General features: G+C 45.3%; 1 protein-coding gene across 3 annotated transcripts in view; it reads right to left on the bottom strand.

The window, feature by feature from the left end:
• LOC144104915 (transmembrane protease serine 11D-like) overlaps nucleotides 1-18,797 on the bottom strand; it is an 83,441-nt gene that overhangs the window by 34,774 nt on the left and 29,870 nt on the right. For 2 of the 3 annotated variants that reach the window (XM_077638145.1, XM_077638148.1), the window contains exons 2-3: nucleotides 6,948-6,981; nucleotides 3,462-3,535 (exon numbers count right to left, since the gene is read on the bottom strand). In XM_077638145.1, coding sequence (XP_077494271.1) covers nucleotides 3,462-3,535; nucleotides 6,948-6,981 — 108 coding nt within the window. Of the gene's footprint in view, nucleotides 1-3,461; nucleotides 3,536-6,947; nucleotides 6,982-13,641; nucleotides 13,850-18,797 lie in introns of those variants that run through there. The other variant, XM_077638146.1, reaches the window with a different exon arrangement.

Genomic DNA, 18,797 nt, shown 5'->3' with positions numbered 1-18,797 from the left:
ATAAGAGAGAGAAAGTAAGAGTGAAGTGAGTCAGAGGGCGTTTGTCAACTCCCTCTGGAGAACTGTCGGCGATTTGACGCGCATATGAGCAGAGTAGGCGTTTGCGGCTGCGTAGCCATAAGCAGAGCAAACTGAAAGAAACGTGGTGGGGGCCGAGAAGATAAGGGGAACGCATGCGCATTTTCCTGAGCACCTGCCCCTTCTTAGACCCCTCCATCTCTTTAATGCGTGAAGAAAGAGAACTTCATATGTTTGGTAACAATGGCGGTAATAAGAGCGCCGGTAATCTCTCTTGACTTCCCGGAAAAAGTTGCCTGCAGTCGACGTGATGTTATAGTGCGAAAGTAAAAAGTTGACCAACGCCGACCAAGAATGTTGTCACAGTACGTACGTTCTTTCGATTTTGTGCCTTTGTCTAACAACATGAGTTACTACCCGAGCCTTCTATCCGAGGTACTCTGGCAAGCTCGGGTAGCGATTCGGGTAGTCACTGGGGTATGCTCGGAGGACTGAACGAGAGTCTGCCCGGAAACAACAACATGGGCCATACAATCCCTACCGGTGACTGTTATAGAAACGACCACCTGCCAGTGCCGTGGCGCATAGCTTAACCGCTGCGCCACTGCGCTTGTTGTAGTACGAGGAGTTGCCGATTCTGTATATATAGGCGTAAACCGACTAAATATATAGCGTCATAACCTTAAAGCGGTGCTTAAGTGTCCCCTTCAATTCAAGAATACACACCTGCTTTCGGTCGTATACTGGGTTTAAAGTAGTCAAACTGATTTATCACGTGGGTCAAACATGAATCTATCACGATGTGATGATTGTTTATAAACCCATCTTCTATGCGTTTCGCTTTAGTTTTTGGTTAATACATTTTAAACTATTTACGTCGTTTTTAAATCCTATCGTATTGCGTGACGCTAGTTTTTCGATCACATTCATGCTTTTACAACTGGTTATGTTGTTGCTAAACACTATTTCAAGGCTGGCTTTTGTTTTGATCTCCCTTTCTAATATTGCAGCGCTCGCCTTGGAAATATTTCCGTGCCATTATAGCAACGCTTACATGGCTTCGACAGAAGCGCACCGGAGCGACCTGGCGCAGTGGCCGCTAGAATAAGCCACTGTTTACATCCATGGCTGCGCAAAGTAGCTTTCGGATGATGGTGCCGCCCTGCGCTGCAGCTGGAAGTTGGGGTAGTTAAGGGATGCAGCTTGGCCAGCTTGGCTCATTCTCCAGAAGTTAGTGCAATCTCCGGTTACTCGCCGGCTTCACTGCTCACGCGTCGACAAATCTACCCCGCCGACTCGGCCGGTCCGTCTAAAATGCTTTTTTTTTACCGCTCCCTCGGCCATAAACTTTACCCATTCGCTTCGCTCCGACTTGCTTTCAGGTTCACATACATTTATGGAAGGCGTATTAGCGTCTCTATCTACACACTACTGGCACAGCGGGTCCGTTATGACTCAAGTGAAGTGAGCCGTTTACATGGTGCCGACGCGAGAAAACCCGGTCTCACGGCGACTCTGTTTCAGCAGTGTAAACAATGCTTTTAATAGTAACATGTTCGGTTATCTGTGTTTTCCTCTGCGATATTGTACTTCTTTTTCTTATATATACTTGCACAACGAACCTCTCCAATTGGTGATCATCTGTGAATTTCATGTGTTCCGCGCGCCGCGTGTGGCACCCACCATCAACATCAGCCTGACTACGTCCACGGCAGGGCAAAGGCCTCTCCACATCTCTCCAATTACCACTGTTCTTTGCCAGCTATGGCCACCCTGTCCCTGTAAACTTTCTGCCGCCCCCTGCTACGCTTACTTTCTCTTGTAATCCTCTTCTTTACCCTTAAGGACCAGCGGTTATGTTGCCTTCGCATTACATGCTTTTCCCAAGCCCATTTCTTTTCCTTTATTTCGACTAGGATGCAATTAACCCGCGTTTCTAAACCAACGTTTGTTTGTTAGCCCATGACGGGCATTTTGAGTAGTAACCCTTTGCGCGGATCCAAATGGGTCGGAGAGCCCAAGCAGGTCTAGAGCTGACGAGAACGCGCATGCAAAACTTATTGATTGTCATACCCCCTAGCTTGTTTTCTTCTTTTGATTTTGAAGCGAAAAGCTTCACTAGGCTCGTCAACACGGGGCTTCGCGTGAGCCACACTACAGATTTGCCACAGCTGCGCATGCGCGAAACCGAGTGACGTCACGCGCAGCTCAGGTGGCCGCTGCTGCCGCAGCCGTCGTAGCCACCGCGCGCTGAATCCGTTGTCTGACCGTGAAACCGAGTGACGTCACGCGGAGCGCAGGTGATCGCTGCTACCGCAGCCGTCGTCGCCGCCGCGCGCTGCCTCCCTCGTCTGACCTTTCGCCATGGAAGGGGGAGAAGAAGACCCAGAAGTGGTAGCGTGGGAGTTGGCTCAAAAGCAGCGAAAATATGGAAAAGTGCAAGGCTAGACAAGCGGCTGAAACGCCAGAATCACGAGAGGCACGCCTTGCTAAACGGCGGCAAAAGGATCAAAAACCAAACAAAACAAGTGAGCCGAAGAAGTTCATAAAGTTCATTGGCGTTGACAACTTTGCAAACTCTCATTTTCACTAGATGAAAGGCGCAAAACCGGCTCCGTGGGTCAGTAAAGACCTCAATCTCGCTTTTTGCTTTTTATATCCTGGATTAGCTGGGTTAATCCATAATAATTTTTTGTTTGTTTTGTTATAATTCTTTCAATTTTTCATAGCCACACTGACTAGCAACTCTTCTGTCGGTAGAAAAAGTAGACATAGCAGGACATGTGATACTATCGGCAGCAAAATTTTACACGTGGGTGTTCTCAGAAAAGAAATACATTGTAGATCTATGTCGTGACCCGGTAGCGAGGGACTGTTGCAAGCGGATAGTGCAGGCACATCCTTCATACCTTTAGTCATTCCAGGCAACTGGCTTACGTGACCGTGCTGAAATATTTTTTCTTTGCATTTAAGACACGTCAACTTTTGCGCTCCCGATCGTGCATGTACGTTGTACTGAAATGACACACATATTTAAAATGAAGAATGGTCATAAAATCTAAGAATACGCCTTAATTGTGTGGCGAATCAATTAGCTGGACGCAGTACTCTGTTGAGTGCGATCACTCATGTCTCATGTTGAAACGTTTGGACTGAAGACGTGTTTCTTGGGCAAAGCAAGTTATGCATTGTATCTCTAAATGCAGTCTTGAAAAGAGTTTCCATGCCTCTAGCTGATTTAATTTGTTTGCACTAAGCCACTCCAACCCAGTTCGGGGTAACCCCTATTAAAGTTTGGGAATGAAATACGTATCACTTCTTTGGTATTTTTTCCCGCATGTTTAGGGCAGTCAAAATTTCTCATAACTTTTCGTGTTTTTTTCTTTTCATTTCACATATTTTTATGCAGTCGAATGTATATATAGCAAGGCTCGACCACTTACCATCCACGGATTTTCATCTCTCTGTCCAAGCTTGCCATTGAGTAGCCTGGCCATAGGAAGTGTTTGTCCGCATACTATGAGAAAACAAAACACAGTAGTGTGCTAAATACGAGCTCTTTTACAATACATTACTTTCCTTGCTGTTGCATAAAGGACACATCCGCGTCCTTGGTGGTGAATGTTTGCTAGCAGATGATGTTTTATGCAGTCTAGTTGTGACCGATATCTAGACAGTGTGCTTTTCGGGTACTCACATTTGATTAAACAGTATCTGGGACAAAAGTCTCCAGGACGCGCGGCAAGTCATTTTGGCTATTGGATGCCATGATTTTTAGTGATCACTGCTATTGCTAGCACATATCAAAGCTCGGGTGTCCGACTTTCCTTTCGACATGTGTGGTCTCCACCCAGCAGTTAATCACAGAGCTCGGAGCTTCAGTTTTCGATGACGTGTCCTGGGGACATTTGTCCCCCACAATACATTGTGCACACAGGGGAACACCTAAGCAAGAACCGAACAAGAAATTAAATCTTAAGCTAGCTTTAAGTTTTCTAAAACTAGAGCTTAATTTGCAGACGACTGTCTAAAATGTTGTAGAGTCTACATTTGAATAAATCAACAACATGAACTGCTCTGAACATCGATTTAGTTGCTTCTTTAGGTATTACACGCCCTGTATATCGAGGTGTAAAGCTGTCGTTAACATGGCATGAAATGAGAAGGCATTCACTTTATATCAGTTTGCCTTTTTGGAGTTGAGCTTGAGGTTTATTTTCCTTCAAACATGAAAGAGAGAATTGCGATAAAAGGCGGTAAAGCCTGACGAGGTCACAGTTACCCAAAACGCTTTATACAGCAGTGAGCAACACAGAAATGACAAATATTAACATAGTATGATGGTGAACAAAATACATTGCATCAAACGACAGTATCACCGTAAAAAAATACTTGTGATACAAACACAGTGCACCATAAATCAAATCAAAGGCAGTGCATAAACATGGCAGTAGGTCACTAAAGAAAACACAAACACAAACAGCATGACACAAAAATAAGAGATGCTACGCTAAGTAAAAACTGAAATAATATTGAGCCACTGCTGATAAGTAACCTTTTGATATCTTTTTTAAATGTGTTCTTAGGGAGATCAAACATGACACTTAAAGATGGGTTATTGAAAACGAGTGGAATCTGGAAATCGAGCTTTTTTTGCCGTAAGTTGTCCTTGTTTTAGGGACCAAGTTTCTGTGTTGCCGAAGGGAGTATTTAGAAGGAGGGCGGTTTGGAGCAATTGAATACAAACGATTACGATAGATGTACTGTAACAGGCGAAATATGTAAACATGGTTTGATTTAAGTAAATTATGCTTATGGTAGAGTGGTGATGTTGGTAGGTATTCCGGTCTACCATGGTAACCCTCTAGAGCCCGCAATGCTTTCTTCTGCAAAAGCAATAACTTCTGAAAATTTCTTATCGTTGTAGCGCCCCAGACCAGTGCACAATAGGACAATTTGGAAAAAAATAGTGCGTAGTATATGGACACATTTAGGGACACGGGCAAGAGATCGCTGATCCGGTGAAGACAACCAGCAGTTTTATTAAGGTCAATGAGAAGTTTTGAAATATGCGTGTTCCATGATAAATGTTCATTGAACCAAACACCAACAAACTTCTGAGTTGTTACCTGCTGCAGTTTTGTGTTGGCGTATGTTAGGCTAAGTGTGCAATGAAAAGGGGCATTAATAGGTCTGAAAATTATTTACCTGGTTTTTGACAAATTTAAGCTAAACTTATTCGCCTGCATCAAGCGTATAATTTTACCAAATAAGTGTTCACGATAGTTTCTAATTCCGGCAGAGTACGTGATGCTAAAAAAATATTTGCATCGTCAGCGTACATAACCAAATCTGGAGAATCAGGTATGTTACAGATGTAGTTTTTATACAATAAAAACAAAAGTGGGCCCAATATAGACCCCTGCGGAACCCCTTTGGTAATACACAAGCGGTTCGAAACAAAATTATACCATTTAACGTATTGTATTCTGTTATTCAAGTAACTTTTCAGCAGGTTCAGAGCTATTCCGCGAATCCCGCAATTGTTCAGTTTACTCAAAAGAATTTCATGCTGTACGCGGTCAAAAGCTTTCCGAAGGTCTCAGAACAGACCAAGAGTGTATGCGCTGGATTCATTGTTGTCAACGATCTTTTCTTTAACTACGAGTAAAGCTTGCTCAGATGATTTATTTTTCAAAAAGCCATACGAGAGGGGCTAATAATGTTATGAACGCTAAAGAACTTTTCTAATCTGCTAATAATGGTTCCTTCAAATACCTTCGATAACACTGATAACACAGAGATGGAACTGTAGTTCGTGATATCATTTCTATTTCCTCCTTTATATATAGGACAAACAAGAACAATATTCAATTCATCAGGAAACACATAACATGCGAACATGAGATTTATAATATACGCTAGAACCTCGCATATTAATGCAGAAAAATACTTTAAAGGTATCGCTTTGATATCGTCATGGCCTGCTGAGACATTGTTTTTTATTTTCCCAATGTAGGAAGCTGCTTACTTGTGGGATCATAGGCAGCAATGAAATAGAGTTAGGTAAAGTGGTAATTAGGTTGCATACGGGAGCTTTAGAGAGGGCTTGATCTAATGTAGGCTTACCAGCTTCAATTAAAAAGTGGTTTATGTTAGTGGTTAGTGCTTTAATTCTCGTAATACACATCACAGAGCATATAATGAGGCTGCCAATAACTCCAATTCCTGGGCGACAACCTTAAGAGGTAACAGTTGAGCGAATCCACATTCGTACTGCTTTGTGAAGTAATATCTTGCTTTAAAATTAACAATTACGCTGATAGTGCATTGTCAAAATCCGAGTTTGTTTTTCCATAAACAAACGACACTAAAGAATCTCAGGAGGTAAGTTATGAGCAGTTATAACCTCGTTCTTCATTAAAAGTGTTTTATTTGCAGCGCCTGATCAGGTGGCCTGGTATGCAGCAGAATGGAAAAGCGAACTAGCTGCTGACATTCATTGTGAAGCGCCGAGACAGATCGCGCCCTGTCTGCTTTTTTATTATCTTGTGGGCCCCTTTAGCGCTGTTTTTATCTTTCAAGTGCTTGCAGCATAGCGCCATTGTACCGCTCTACTTTATTCATACATATTCAGGGGCGAATTCTGCTTAATTCTGCTTATGCTTAGCCGAATTCACCTGCGAGACTATAATGACATCTGGATAGTCTGAAAACTAGCCGGTGTCATGATTTTTAAACGTACCATGACAAGGAACAAGGAGAGGAACTTTAATGAGAGGGATGACGAGGCTTACGTAACCTGCAATCCCTTTGTAACTAGCAAATCCTCTCGACGGAAACTCGAGGTAGGCATTGTTGTTTGTGTTTCAGGCACGTCAGATAAAAGACACGCCAAATGTTCTCGACGTCAGAGCGAATTTACTTACCCTTGGGGTTTATTGTGCACGGGTCGCTGTGAACCTATAAGCAAATAGCAAGCGCCGTACATTGTTATCACCCCGAGTACCGCTGTCGATGTAATAATAGCAAAAAAATGAAATGCGAACAAAGCAATGCTTAGCCACGAACAGCAAAATAAGAATCCCTTAGCTAGGAGTAGCCCAGTACTAGCGGTGGGTAATTTCACTTCGAATGCGCTTAGAGTCTTCTTCGGAAATGTTCGCGAAAGTGTTTATCAACCTGGCTTGTATTTTGCTCTCCAGGAGCTAGTATGTTGGTGTTTTTGTGTTGCCGCTTCAGTTTACTTGTTCACGTTTGATTCGTTGCTTATAGTACGCGCGTGTAGAAATGAAGTGTTGTGCATGAACCAGAGAGTTTAGGAAAGCTATTGTACTGAATAGATTGTAGGGACGGTGTACGGCACAAAAAGGGTATAAACTGCGCGAACAAGACGGGATGAGAGGCACACAAATCGACAGACAAAGCGCAGACTTCCAACTGATTTTATTTGTGAAAAACACGTTGTTAATAAGGCCAGAGAACATAAGAAAAAATAAGAAAAACACTACCACCATAGGGTTCAACGATAGAAACATCAGCAGAAAGTTATAGGTTAATCAGATCCGATGTGAACACGAACGTGCCCTACTAAAAACTCTAGCTCTGGTGTCGATAGCAAAAGCGAGGGCGAGCTAACGCAGTCGTCATTCCTTTTGGCTATCAGGAAAGCTTCGATAACCTCCCTTTCAGTTTTGCGGCGTGCATAGGAGAGGAAAGCAGTTTTGTCTAGGAAGGGAACGCAGTTGCGGCTGACAGTTTTTGCAGTGTAATGGCAGATTGCTGCCTGTGCCGGAGTGCATCGATCGTCTATGTTCCAGGGCTCGCTCATTGAAGCACCGGCCAGTTTGGCCGATGTAAACCCGCCCGCAGGATAGAGGTATCTGGTACATAACCTCGGAGGCACACCTGGTGAACTTGGTCTGATGATTCTTGCAAGACCTGCGTTCCGATCTTGTTTCTTCTTTCTCTTCCGAGAGCATGGGACAAACTTTTTCAACTTACAAGGCGATGAAAACTCTACTTTTATTCCATATTTGCTTGCCACCTTCTTGATGCTGTGGGAAAGGCAGTGAAAATATGGCATGACGAAGGGAGGGGTCCTGTCTGCACTTGGATCTTTCCTTATTGCTTTTTTCTTCCTCTGAAGAAGGCACTCACATGAGCTGCGAATTACTTCCTGAGGGTAGCCCGCGGATTCAAGTCCCTTGACTTGATTATGGAAACTAGATGAAAGAGAGTGAACACATGACTTATGAACGGCAGACAAACACGACATGATAATGCTACGCTTCACTAACTTCGAATGAGCACTTTTATAAGGTAGGTGGCTTTTGTTGGAACTGGGCCCAGCAGACATGAACATCAGAAAAATGCAATTTTAAATCTAGATACTGAATGCGGTTGTCCCTGGTTACTTCATGAGTAAAACGGAGTCCTTGCCCCTCAGTGGAGAAGGTGGCGAGAATGCTAGCAGCCGTGTTGTCAAGGTCAAGATTAGTACTGTAATCTAATATCACAAGAAAGTCGTCAACATAACGAAACACTTGGAACACCGGATGCTTTGAAAGCTCTAGTTTTAGGCGCCTGTCAAAGGAAGCCAAAAATATGTCGAACAAAACAGGAGCTACAGAAGAACCGATACAAATGCCAGACTTCTGAACATAAAATTGCCCGCCATGAAAGCTAGCTGTAGAGTTAAGATAAAACTGCAAACGTTCTAGGAACTGCTCTGTGCTAATGCCAGCAGTATTCTGGATTGCAACTTCCCCTTGTTCGTCAATAATGTCTCTGATTGCTTTGAATAAGCCATCATGAGGCACGGAGTAAAACAAATTTTCTACGTCGTTGGAAAAGGCCTTGGAAGATAACGGAATTCCGTCTTCCAGGACTTTTACCAGGTCCTTCGAGCTGCGGATGAGGTAAGGATCACCGCCTGCAAGTTTGTCCAGGTGTGGTTTTAGAAAGGATCCCACAATGTGTTGCCAGCTGCCTCTCTCCGAAATAATAGCGCGAAGTGGGCAATCCATCCTGTGTGTTCTGCCGGTGTCCCTCTCTGCTTTTGAGACCGAAAGCGCGACAGAACTAAGGTTCATTTTCTTAAGGAGCCTGGTAGCTTGCTTTAGCTGTATTTTCCCTTGGAATTCAATCGTATGAAAGTTCTTCAAGACAGCTTCCCGGGCTTTCTCAGCAAACATTCCCTGTTGCAAGACAACGAAGCCGCCCTCCTTGTCCGCTTCCATTACTGAAAGGTCGATGGCGCTCAGGAAGTTCACAAGTCTCTTCACTGGGGCCTTCCGTGAAGTGAAACGACTTACGTTTCGCAGTAAGCAGCCCACAGAGTCGTTGACAGCCCGTTCCTTGTCCTGTAGAGAGGCAAACGCCCCCACATGGCGTACCATGGCTAGTAGTTCAGAGCATCCTGCTGAAGGTTCGAAGCAAAACTTCAGTCCCTTTTGCAGCGCCTCCTTGATGTTACTAGGAAGGTCGATATTTCCCAGTATCGAGACGGAACCCTTTGTAAGTGTTGTCCGGAAATTTGCCGGAAGCGTGAGACGCATTCTCTGCCAGAGAAACTCGGTCGTCTGCGCTGAAAGTCGAGCTGAAACTAGAGCTTTCAAAGCATCCGGTGTTCCAAGTGTTTCGTTATGTTGATGACTATCTTGTGATGTTAGATTACAGTACTAATCTTGACCTTGACAACACGGTTGCTAGTATTCCCGCCACCTTCTCCTCTGAGGGGCAATGACTCCGTTTTACTCATGAAGTAACAAGGGACAACCGAATTCAGTATCTAGATTTAAAATTGCATTTTTCTGATGTTCATGTCTGCTGGGCCCAGTTCCAACAAAAACCTCCTACCTTATAAAAGTGCTCATTCGAAGTTAGTGAAGCGTAGCATTATCAATTCGTGTTGTTTGTCTGCCCTTCATAAGTCCTGTGTTCACTCTCTTTCATCTAGTTTCCATAATCAAGTCAAGCGACTTGAATCCGCGGGCTACCCTCAGGAAGTAATTCGCAGCTCATGTGAGTGCATTCTTCAGAGGATGAAAAAAGCAATGAGGAAAGATCCAAGTGCAGACAGGAGCCCTCCCTTCGTCATGCCATATTTTAACGGCTTTTCCCAGAGCATCAAGGAGATGGCAGGCAAATATCGAATAAAAGTAGTGTTTTCAGCGCCTTGTAAGTTGAAAAAAGTTTGACCCAGGCTCTCGGAAGAGTAAAAAGAAACAAGATCGGAACGCAGGTCTTGCAAGAAGGATCATCAGACCAAGTTCACCAGGTGTGCCTCCGAGGTTATCTACCAGATACCTCTATCCTGCGGGCGGGTTTACATCGGCCAGACTGGCCGGTGCTTCAATGAGCGAGCCCTGGAACATAGAAGATCGATGCACTCCGGCACAGGCAGCAATCTGCCATTACACTGCAAAAACTGTCAGCCGCAACTGCGTTCCCTTCCTAGACAAAACTGATTTCCTCTCGTATGCACTCAGCAAAACTGAAAGGGAGGTTATTGAAGCTTTACTGATAGCCAAAAGGGGTGACGACTGCGTTAGCTCGCCCTCGGTGTCGCTATCGACACCAGAGCTAGAGTTTTTAGAAGGGCACGTTCGTGTTCACATCGGATCTGATTAACCTGTAAATTTCTGCTGATGTTTCTATCGTTGAACCCTATGGTGATAGTGTTTTTCTTATTTTTTCTTATTTTTTCTTATGTTCTCTGGCCTTATTAACAACGTGTTTTTCACAAATAAAATCAGTTGGAAGTCTGCGCTTTGTCTGTCGATTTGTGCGCCTCTCATCCCGTCTTGTTCGCGCAATTTATACCCTTTCTGTACATCATAAACCAACTAGCCCGCCAGAACGTCCTTCTTCACTAAAAGGGGCAGTCATCGCTCGTATGTGCAGTCGTTGAAAACACGTTTGGGGATGCAGTTGCATTCGAAGAAAAAATTGATATGGTTTTAACGCAGTGAAACCAAGTAGATGTGGGAAAGCATGCCCTGTTTGGCTCATAGTTTTGCTTTTCTGGGTCATCGTCACGTCTGGCGGAGATACCAGTTAGATAGCAGAATAAGTTGATGAAGACTACAATGTGCAATGCACCGCACGGGGATGTGTTGCAGGTAATTTTTGTCACAGTATCAGATACAGAACTCATGTTTTTGAAGAGCTACAGAAACTCCCGAGACGTTCAGTCAGATAATTTGGATCGCAGTGGCTCAAAAGCGCAAAAGATTAAGCCACTGACCATAAATTGTTTGTCTCGTTACGAGGAACTCGTGTTGTGTAGAATAGAGACCGTGCGCTGCACAGGTGGCACTGCGATTACCTGGCAGCACTCCTGAGGCCTAGAGACCGTGACCGGTGCGGCCACAAGAACATAGAGACAGCAACCGATACCACGTGATAGGTAAGCACGAATCATAGGTATCGTGGCCTTCAGCGCTTGGCGTGTCACAATCACCTTTAGCTGCGCGAAAGTATGGTTAGCAAGTGTCATTGCAGCAGGAAGTATCTAACATAAAAAGAAAGTATGTAGATAAAAGTCGGTGTTAAAATCATCAACTCTAATTGTTCTGTAAAACGGCGAATTGAGCGAGTTGGTACATAATTGCAGAACAAAAACAGCACAGAAACAGGGACAAGAACGCCTGTCCCGTCTTCCTTCTTGTCCCTGTTGCTGCGCTGTTTTTTTTCTTCCAGTATTAATAGTTCATCCTCACATGGTGCATGATTATTGATCATTGATTTTACTGCCTCCATTAGATTAAGCATTCGACACAAATGCACTGCCTAGACGAGTCAAGCATAGCCGCCGTTATCTCTGTGGACACCATCTCGCTCTTACTCCTTTCAAGGCGTGAGTATGGTTGCCATTAAGGACACAATTTCGCTCCAGAAACTCGGGAGAATATCTGAACGCTCAACACTGAATTAAATGTATTTGTTGGTCCTAAAGTGCCAGGGTTGATCTAATTCACTATAGAGTCGAACCCCGCTACAACGAACGTCGCTTCAAGGAAACATTTCCTATTCCCCGTAAGCTCGCCATAGAAAGTAATGGAACAAATTTCCCATCACAACGAACCATTTTTCGGGCGCGTTTCCGCTTCAATGAAATTTTCGCTGTGCGAAGCTGTGTATAAAAATCTAACATACAATAAAACAAGCATATCACCACCCATATGTGTACTTCTGTACGTTCACGCTGATTTGTTTCACTAAACTTTCGCTAAAACCAATTGATCCACTCATTCTAACGCACATGAAGACCGCCATTGCTTGGTGGTGATGACAATCGCGCTGACTGCCTTGCGACAAGGCGCGAGTGATAATAATAATTGGTTTTGGGGGGGAAAGGAAATGGCGCAGTATCTGTCTCATATATCGTTGGACACCTGAACCGCGCCGTAAGGGAAGGGATAAGGGAGGGAGTGAAGGAAGAAAGGCGCGAGTGCAAGCTACCGTTTTCTTCCAAGCCAGAGCTGCGACCAATCTGTCGCCAAAGGACGCAGCAGCCAGGCAACAGCAGCAGCGCATTTGCCCTGTTTTTTTTTTTCACTCGTGCTTGTGCGCTGCAATCGACACAAGCATGGCAACTTTGTCTAGGAAGCGGAAGTTCCTTTCCCTTGAAGAGAAGGCACGAATTATCGGCGCGGCATCCAGCGGCAGGAAAAAAGGAGATGTTGCAGCGGACTTGGGCATCTCACAGAGCACGTTGTCAACGATCTTGAAGTCGAAAGATGCGGTGGCCCAAGTTCTTTCTTCGGGGACATCCTCGAAGCTGAAAAACCTCACAAGGACCCTGAGAAGGCTCTCTACACGTAGTTCTTCGACATAACCATAACCACTAACGACATAACCATAACCATAACCATAAGCGGCATAACCACTGAGCCACCACGGCGGCCTTGAAGAAATAGAAGACAATTTTACTTTGAATCTTCTATTGTGTTTTCCTGTATATCGCGTAATTACGCTATTTGCGTTGGGAACAAAGAGCGCTGTAGCAGATGACGCGTTTCTCACGGCGCCGTTGAGTCACCACTGTGTGGTACTCTGTGCTAGGCCGGTTAATCGCATATTGATGGCTCAAGCGTTCGTGGAAATGCCTATTGACCTTTCTGCGAGTAGCCTAATTTCTTGCGGCTTCCGAAGTTGGGCATCGAATTTAAAAAAAAAAACTGATCTATCAGCTGGGAAATAAGCACAGCCGGGGAAAGGTCATCTACGAGATAGGAGTTCATGCTTGTTATAGTTTCTACCGTGCTTCTTTGTTTTCTTTCCGATAATAAGCGATTCTGAGAAAAAAAGTTTGAAACTGGTTTAGTGCAAACCTTCTCGATTACCACACCCAGCCTTAGGGGTGTTGGCGGTTCATTTTTATCACGGGTCGCCTCTCATTTTAGTATTTGACGGAGATCGGAAAAAAGTTCAAACATCTTGCAAAAAATATCTGCAGGTTTTTTTTAAAACGCACTGAATGAGATCTCAAAAATTTTTTGAATTTTCAACAAAAAGATGCTATTCTGGGATACTATCGTCCAGAGTGAGTTACTGTACGCATAACAAGTTTTTCACTGTAGCTTGACGAAGTGTGACCCAGACACGAAAACTTACCCCCTCTACGGTAAGGCCAGCTAGATGAAAGACCAAAAGCGAAAGTGTCTTCGAAAGCGCCTGGAACCCAAGCTTTTATCTGCAGGCGGGTTCCATATCTTCACCAACGTACGCGCTTTATGGATTAAGAAACACAGTCACTGCACCCTTCAATGTAGGCTCCCTGCGATTTTTTTCTTACATCCGATTGGGAGACGTATTGTAGATTACGCCTCAGAAATTTTTCCACATATTTACTGGCCTGACTAGCCTTTGTCTATTTCCTTGCCAAAACAGAACAATAAAAGGCTGGAAACGGCGTACAAGATGGGCATGCCTGCTGCGAACAGAGATTCTAGTACGACATAGACGCGCATTCGTGTTACATATGTTTGGTCTACAAGGAAAAATGCTCTTTTGTAAGCAACATTTACAACCGCAAGCAAGTGAATAAAACACCTAAATACTGTTTTCATTGGAAATGGACAAATAAAGCATGGGACGCGGATAACATAAATTTCGGGAAGTCAGCAAGAAAGCCGAGCGTTTAATTTCGCGTGTGCTATAAAGGACATAAGTACTATTTATTCGTCAGAGATTAAGACAAATTTTCCGTAATCTCTTGCTGCCACATGCGTGTGTCTACCGTCCCGTGACAAAAGTTGGTTCTTTTATTCCATTTACAACATACAAGGCACTTCGCCAGTTTTTGCTGGTGTTTCTTCACGCGGGAGATTTCGCGCTTGAGGTTTCTCTTCTGCACACCTCTGGGCAATATTGATCCCGGCTTCGTGACTATATGGTCACCGGTGTTGATGTGGCAACGGCAGAGCGAAAACTATTGCATTCCTTTGGCAAGAACAAGTCGACGTGACTGACGGTGAGTATAATAGAAATATTTCCAGCGCCGTATGCACAAGTGCACAATGAAATGTCGCAAAAAAACTAACTGAATTTCAAATGCTTTTATCGGCTCTTCTCGGCTAAGGTACACATAGGAGCAGCAGCCTGCAATGGCCTACGCTCTGTAAGGCATTAACGAAAAGCTAAACTGAGCCGATCGTTACCGGCATTCCCAGAAGATGTGCGCAGGGCCTGCCTCGTCTGCATACCTCGCACTATTTATCCGGTATGCTAGAGATTCTATCACGGTGAGCCATTGCTGTTGATCATATGCGCTAGCAGCTATAGATTAGCTGCAGCGATAAACAAAACAACCTCGATAAAAAAAGAAATAAAATAAGCTGCGTTTTAAGTACTGTCGAACCTGGTTAGAGAGTGAAAGCTGTGCTGTGTCGGGCATGTACACGAGGCTTGGCCTCTATAACGTTGAGTGCTGCGTACCGCACACTGGATAGGCAGCACGCCCACCCTACCACCCCGGCAGGTGGCATGCAGTTAATGGTTGATCGCGACAGGTTGGTCACCCAAAGAAGGCTGCGGCCTATTCCTACAGTGCCGCGTGTACGCCAAAACGCTGTCAGCGCTAATGTATGCAACCCTCACTCCACAGCTACTACCTCAAAGGGCGATTGCGACGTCCACTGACCCAGGGAGAAAGTTGTGCACCTTTCCTTTCCTTCAAATCATTGGTCTAGAACGTTATCAATGCCAGTGCCAATGCACACAATGAACGCCGACACCTCTCGCTTTGTATGCTGACCTAATCCACAGCCTATATTTTTCTTCGCTTACTTCTGACCGAATCATGGAAGTACACCCCCGTAATGTAGTCTGAAACAAAACTGACCACCAAGTGCAACCTCTGTGCGAAATTTCATCTGAAAGAAACGTGCGAGAAACTGCGAGAAACCGAATTTTTTTTTTCAATTTTCTCTGATTTGCGCATAAATTCAACAACTTGAATAAACACTACACACCATATTAAACCAGACTCAGTGCTGTCTGCGGAGGCGCTCAATATTCCTCCTTCGCCGTCATGCCTTTCCATTCAGCGCGGTGCACTGTACCCGATAAAGAATTGATGTTTAGATTTTAAACAAAATTCTTTAAGACAAATCGCAAAGCTAATTTACCAACCTCGTTTTAGTCATGAAAGTGCACAAGATTTTTATGTAGCTTTCTGATTCATTTGTACAAACGCGCGCGGTCTACCGATTCCTCGATAGCCTGCAGCAGTAATACGTAAAGGCATACGCACATTTGACCCACTAGTTCACTCTGATTCGGGTGTTCTTCCATTTCGCAGCGACGCTCAAGCCATCCGCGGTGGTGGTGGAAACTTTATTAGACACAAGGCAGTTTAGTAATAATAATAATTGGTTTTGGGGGAAAGGAAATGGCGCAGTATCTGTCTCATATATATCGTTGGACACCTGAACCGCGCCGTAAGGGAAGGGTAAAGGAGAGAGTCAAAGAAGAAAGGAAGAGAGAGGTGCCGTAGTGGAGGGCTCCGGAATAATTTCGACCACCTGGGGATCTTTAACGTGCACTGACATCACACAGCACACGGGCGCCTTAGCGTTTTTCCTGTGCGATGTCAGTGCACGTTAAAGATCCCCAGGTGGTCGAAATTATTCCGGAGCCCTCCACTACGGCACCTCTTCTTCCTTTCTTCTTTCACTCCCTCCTTTATTCCTTCCCTTACGGCGGGGTTCAGGTGTCCAACGATATATGAGACAGATACTGCGCCATTTCCTTTCGTCCCCAAAACCAATTATTAAATTATTATCCATAAAAACGCAGCCGCCGCGGTCGGGTTCGAACCCGGGAACTCAACCGCGGCGGCTTCCTAATTTAAAAAAAAGGAAATTAGGTTTTTGGGGAAAGGAAAAGGGGCACTATCTGTCTCACATTTTGTTGGACACCTGAACCGCGCTGTAACAGAAGAAATAATGGATGGAGTTAAAGAAGAAAGAGGTGCCGTAGTGGAGGGCTCCAGATTAATTTCGACCACATGGGGATCTTACAGTATTAAATGTTTTATCCTCCTCCTCCATTCATAGAGGGGTACAGAAGAATGGGAGGGTGAAGACGTGAATGCATGACTCTTGCGAGCAGTTGAAGCTCTACAGCACCAGTACTGCGGACATCATCCAGGGGAGAACTGAGGCTAGCACAATGTGCCACCTTCCTCGTTTCCCTCAGAGGACGTTTGAGCTCTCCCCCAAAAAGACAGTTATGGCTATTCAATGTCTTCGAAACCAATGTTGATATTAGTATTTTTAACGTACACTGAAGTCGATCGGCAAAAAAATTAGATGCAGTTTAACTACTGCTTGGCCTGCCTGGTTAGAGATTGAAAGCTGTGGTGTATCGGGCGAGTAGACGCGGCTTGGCGTCTATAACGTTGAGTGCGTTCCGCATACATAATAGGTAGCGCGCCCATCCTGCCACCCTGGCCGGTGGCATTTAAATTAATGGTTTATTGCGAGATTTTGGTCGCCCAGTGAATGCTGCGGCCTGTATATTCCCCCAGACTGACCTCACAACCGCAGTTTCCATCGCGCGGCATCACGCGATTGTCATGTGACTATTATACCGCCCTCTACCAGCGGGTCGAGAGGTCAGGGCGAAAGGTTATGTGGTGCGACATCATGACGACCACATTTCGTAAGGCCTATAGCCACACTTGACCTTTGGCTCATTTGAAAGTCAACCGGGAGCGCACGGCGGAATCGGCTTTATCTAGCGTAGCGAAGCTTTCGCTTGAATAAATGTCAGACACTTTTGGGCCACATTCCTCCGGTGTTCGCGCAACCACAAACGCGTGGACAACGGGGTTCTTAGCTTCAACGTTCGCCTCCTCGCCACTTCCTGTCACTGACCGCCTGGCCTGCAAAGACGGAGGCCGGTGGATTGGCCCCGTTCCTCGAAGTCCCCGGATAACGCAGACGAGACGAAAGGGAATGGATTCGTGATGGGCACTGCGTTGACCTGGACACTTATTCGGGGAGAAACAGTTGGCGGAAGACGTCCGGTTGGTTGCCTGAAACTAGTGACTCCTCACTCCGCACCAGCCGCCACTGAGCCAGCACCGCAACGACGACCACGCCCTCCAAAGCCGCCGCTCTGATTCCGCATGCGTTTGCTGTCCACCGGGTATTTATTTTGCGGTTTATTTATAATGTTAACTTCAGCCTCAAGGGTATGGGCTGTGCATAATCGCATAATCGTCGACATGGTAAAGCGATAGGCTTAAGGCCTGTTATCGTCGCCAGAGGCGGCAACGGCACTGAGAGCGAAAAGTCCCCGTATACGCTTCGTGCGCTGCAGTTTCAGTCGTACATGTGGCGCCATCTGGGAGGCGCAGCGGAAAAAAAGCGGCTGTTCTGATCCGACGCCGCCGGTGGAGCCGACGCTGTGCTCCTCTGACCTCGTCGTGGATCTTCCCAAGAACAAGCTGGAAACAGCCAGTAAAACACACACCTCTGTTTATTGTTGCGCTTATGGTAACCCCACACCTGAATTCCTGTACAGGGCTTTTCATTTGGGCTGAGCATTTGCCATGTTTTTTTCCGGGGCTGCGCAGTCACAGCACGACCTATCGCATGGATCGAGCGCAGGTGAAGCAACAAGAACCACGGACCGGGTGGATCCAGATGGAGCTATTAGACTCGCATGCCTGACTCGACGCCTCAGGGCAAGTCTTCAGAGATGGCCCGTGTTGATGAGCGAACGCGTCGTCTGCCCGGCCTGCAGAAACGCCGTCCTATAACAGTTTTCAGCGGTTCTCAGTGTTTGCTCCTGGGTAGTGCATCCTGCCGTAGACGCACGCCACTAGTAGCAATGCTCATAGCAGCAGTACATTCTAGCTTGCTTGCTTGCTTGCCAGGCGTTCGATCTGGCTTCCCGCAAGAAAAAAAGAGAAAACGCCCTCTAAAACAAGCAAGTCGATTTAATGTTGTCTTGATGGGTGTCATATTAGCTGCAAAAATACCGCCGGAAGCAGTTAAAGATTGCTTTATTGTTTTCTCTAGAAATCATACGAGAGCAAGACTAAAGCGCTGCTGAGAGCGGTACGGCATGCAGAGTAAACAGACCAGCGTAGATAAGCGAGAGAGAAAATTGTCAAGTTAAAGTTGTATACACAAAAAGTAAACAAATCTGTGCTGCACGCGCGTGTGTCAGGCGCTCTCCGAGAAAAACCTGCGTTAGCGACTACCTTTGTCTTAATTTACAAAACATAAAAGCACTGTATATGCAAAGCCACGTGC

The sequence above is a fragment of the Amblyomma americanum genome, chromosome 9 (assembly GCF_052857255.1).
Source record: "Amblyomma americanum isolate KBUSLIRL-KWMA chromosome 9, ASM5285725v1, whole genome shotgun sequence".
NCBI lineage: Eukaryota > Metazoa > Arthropoda > Arachnida > Ixodida > Ixodidae > Amblyomma > Amblyomma americanum.
Note: the sequence above shows the minus strand (reverse complement) of the source record. Positions and strands in the feature narration are given on the sequence as shown.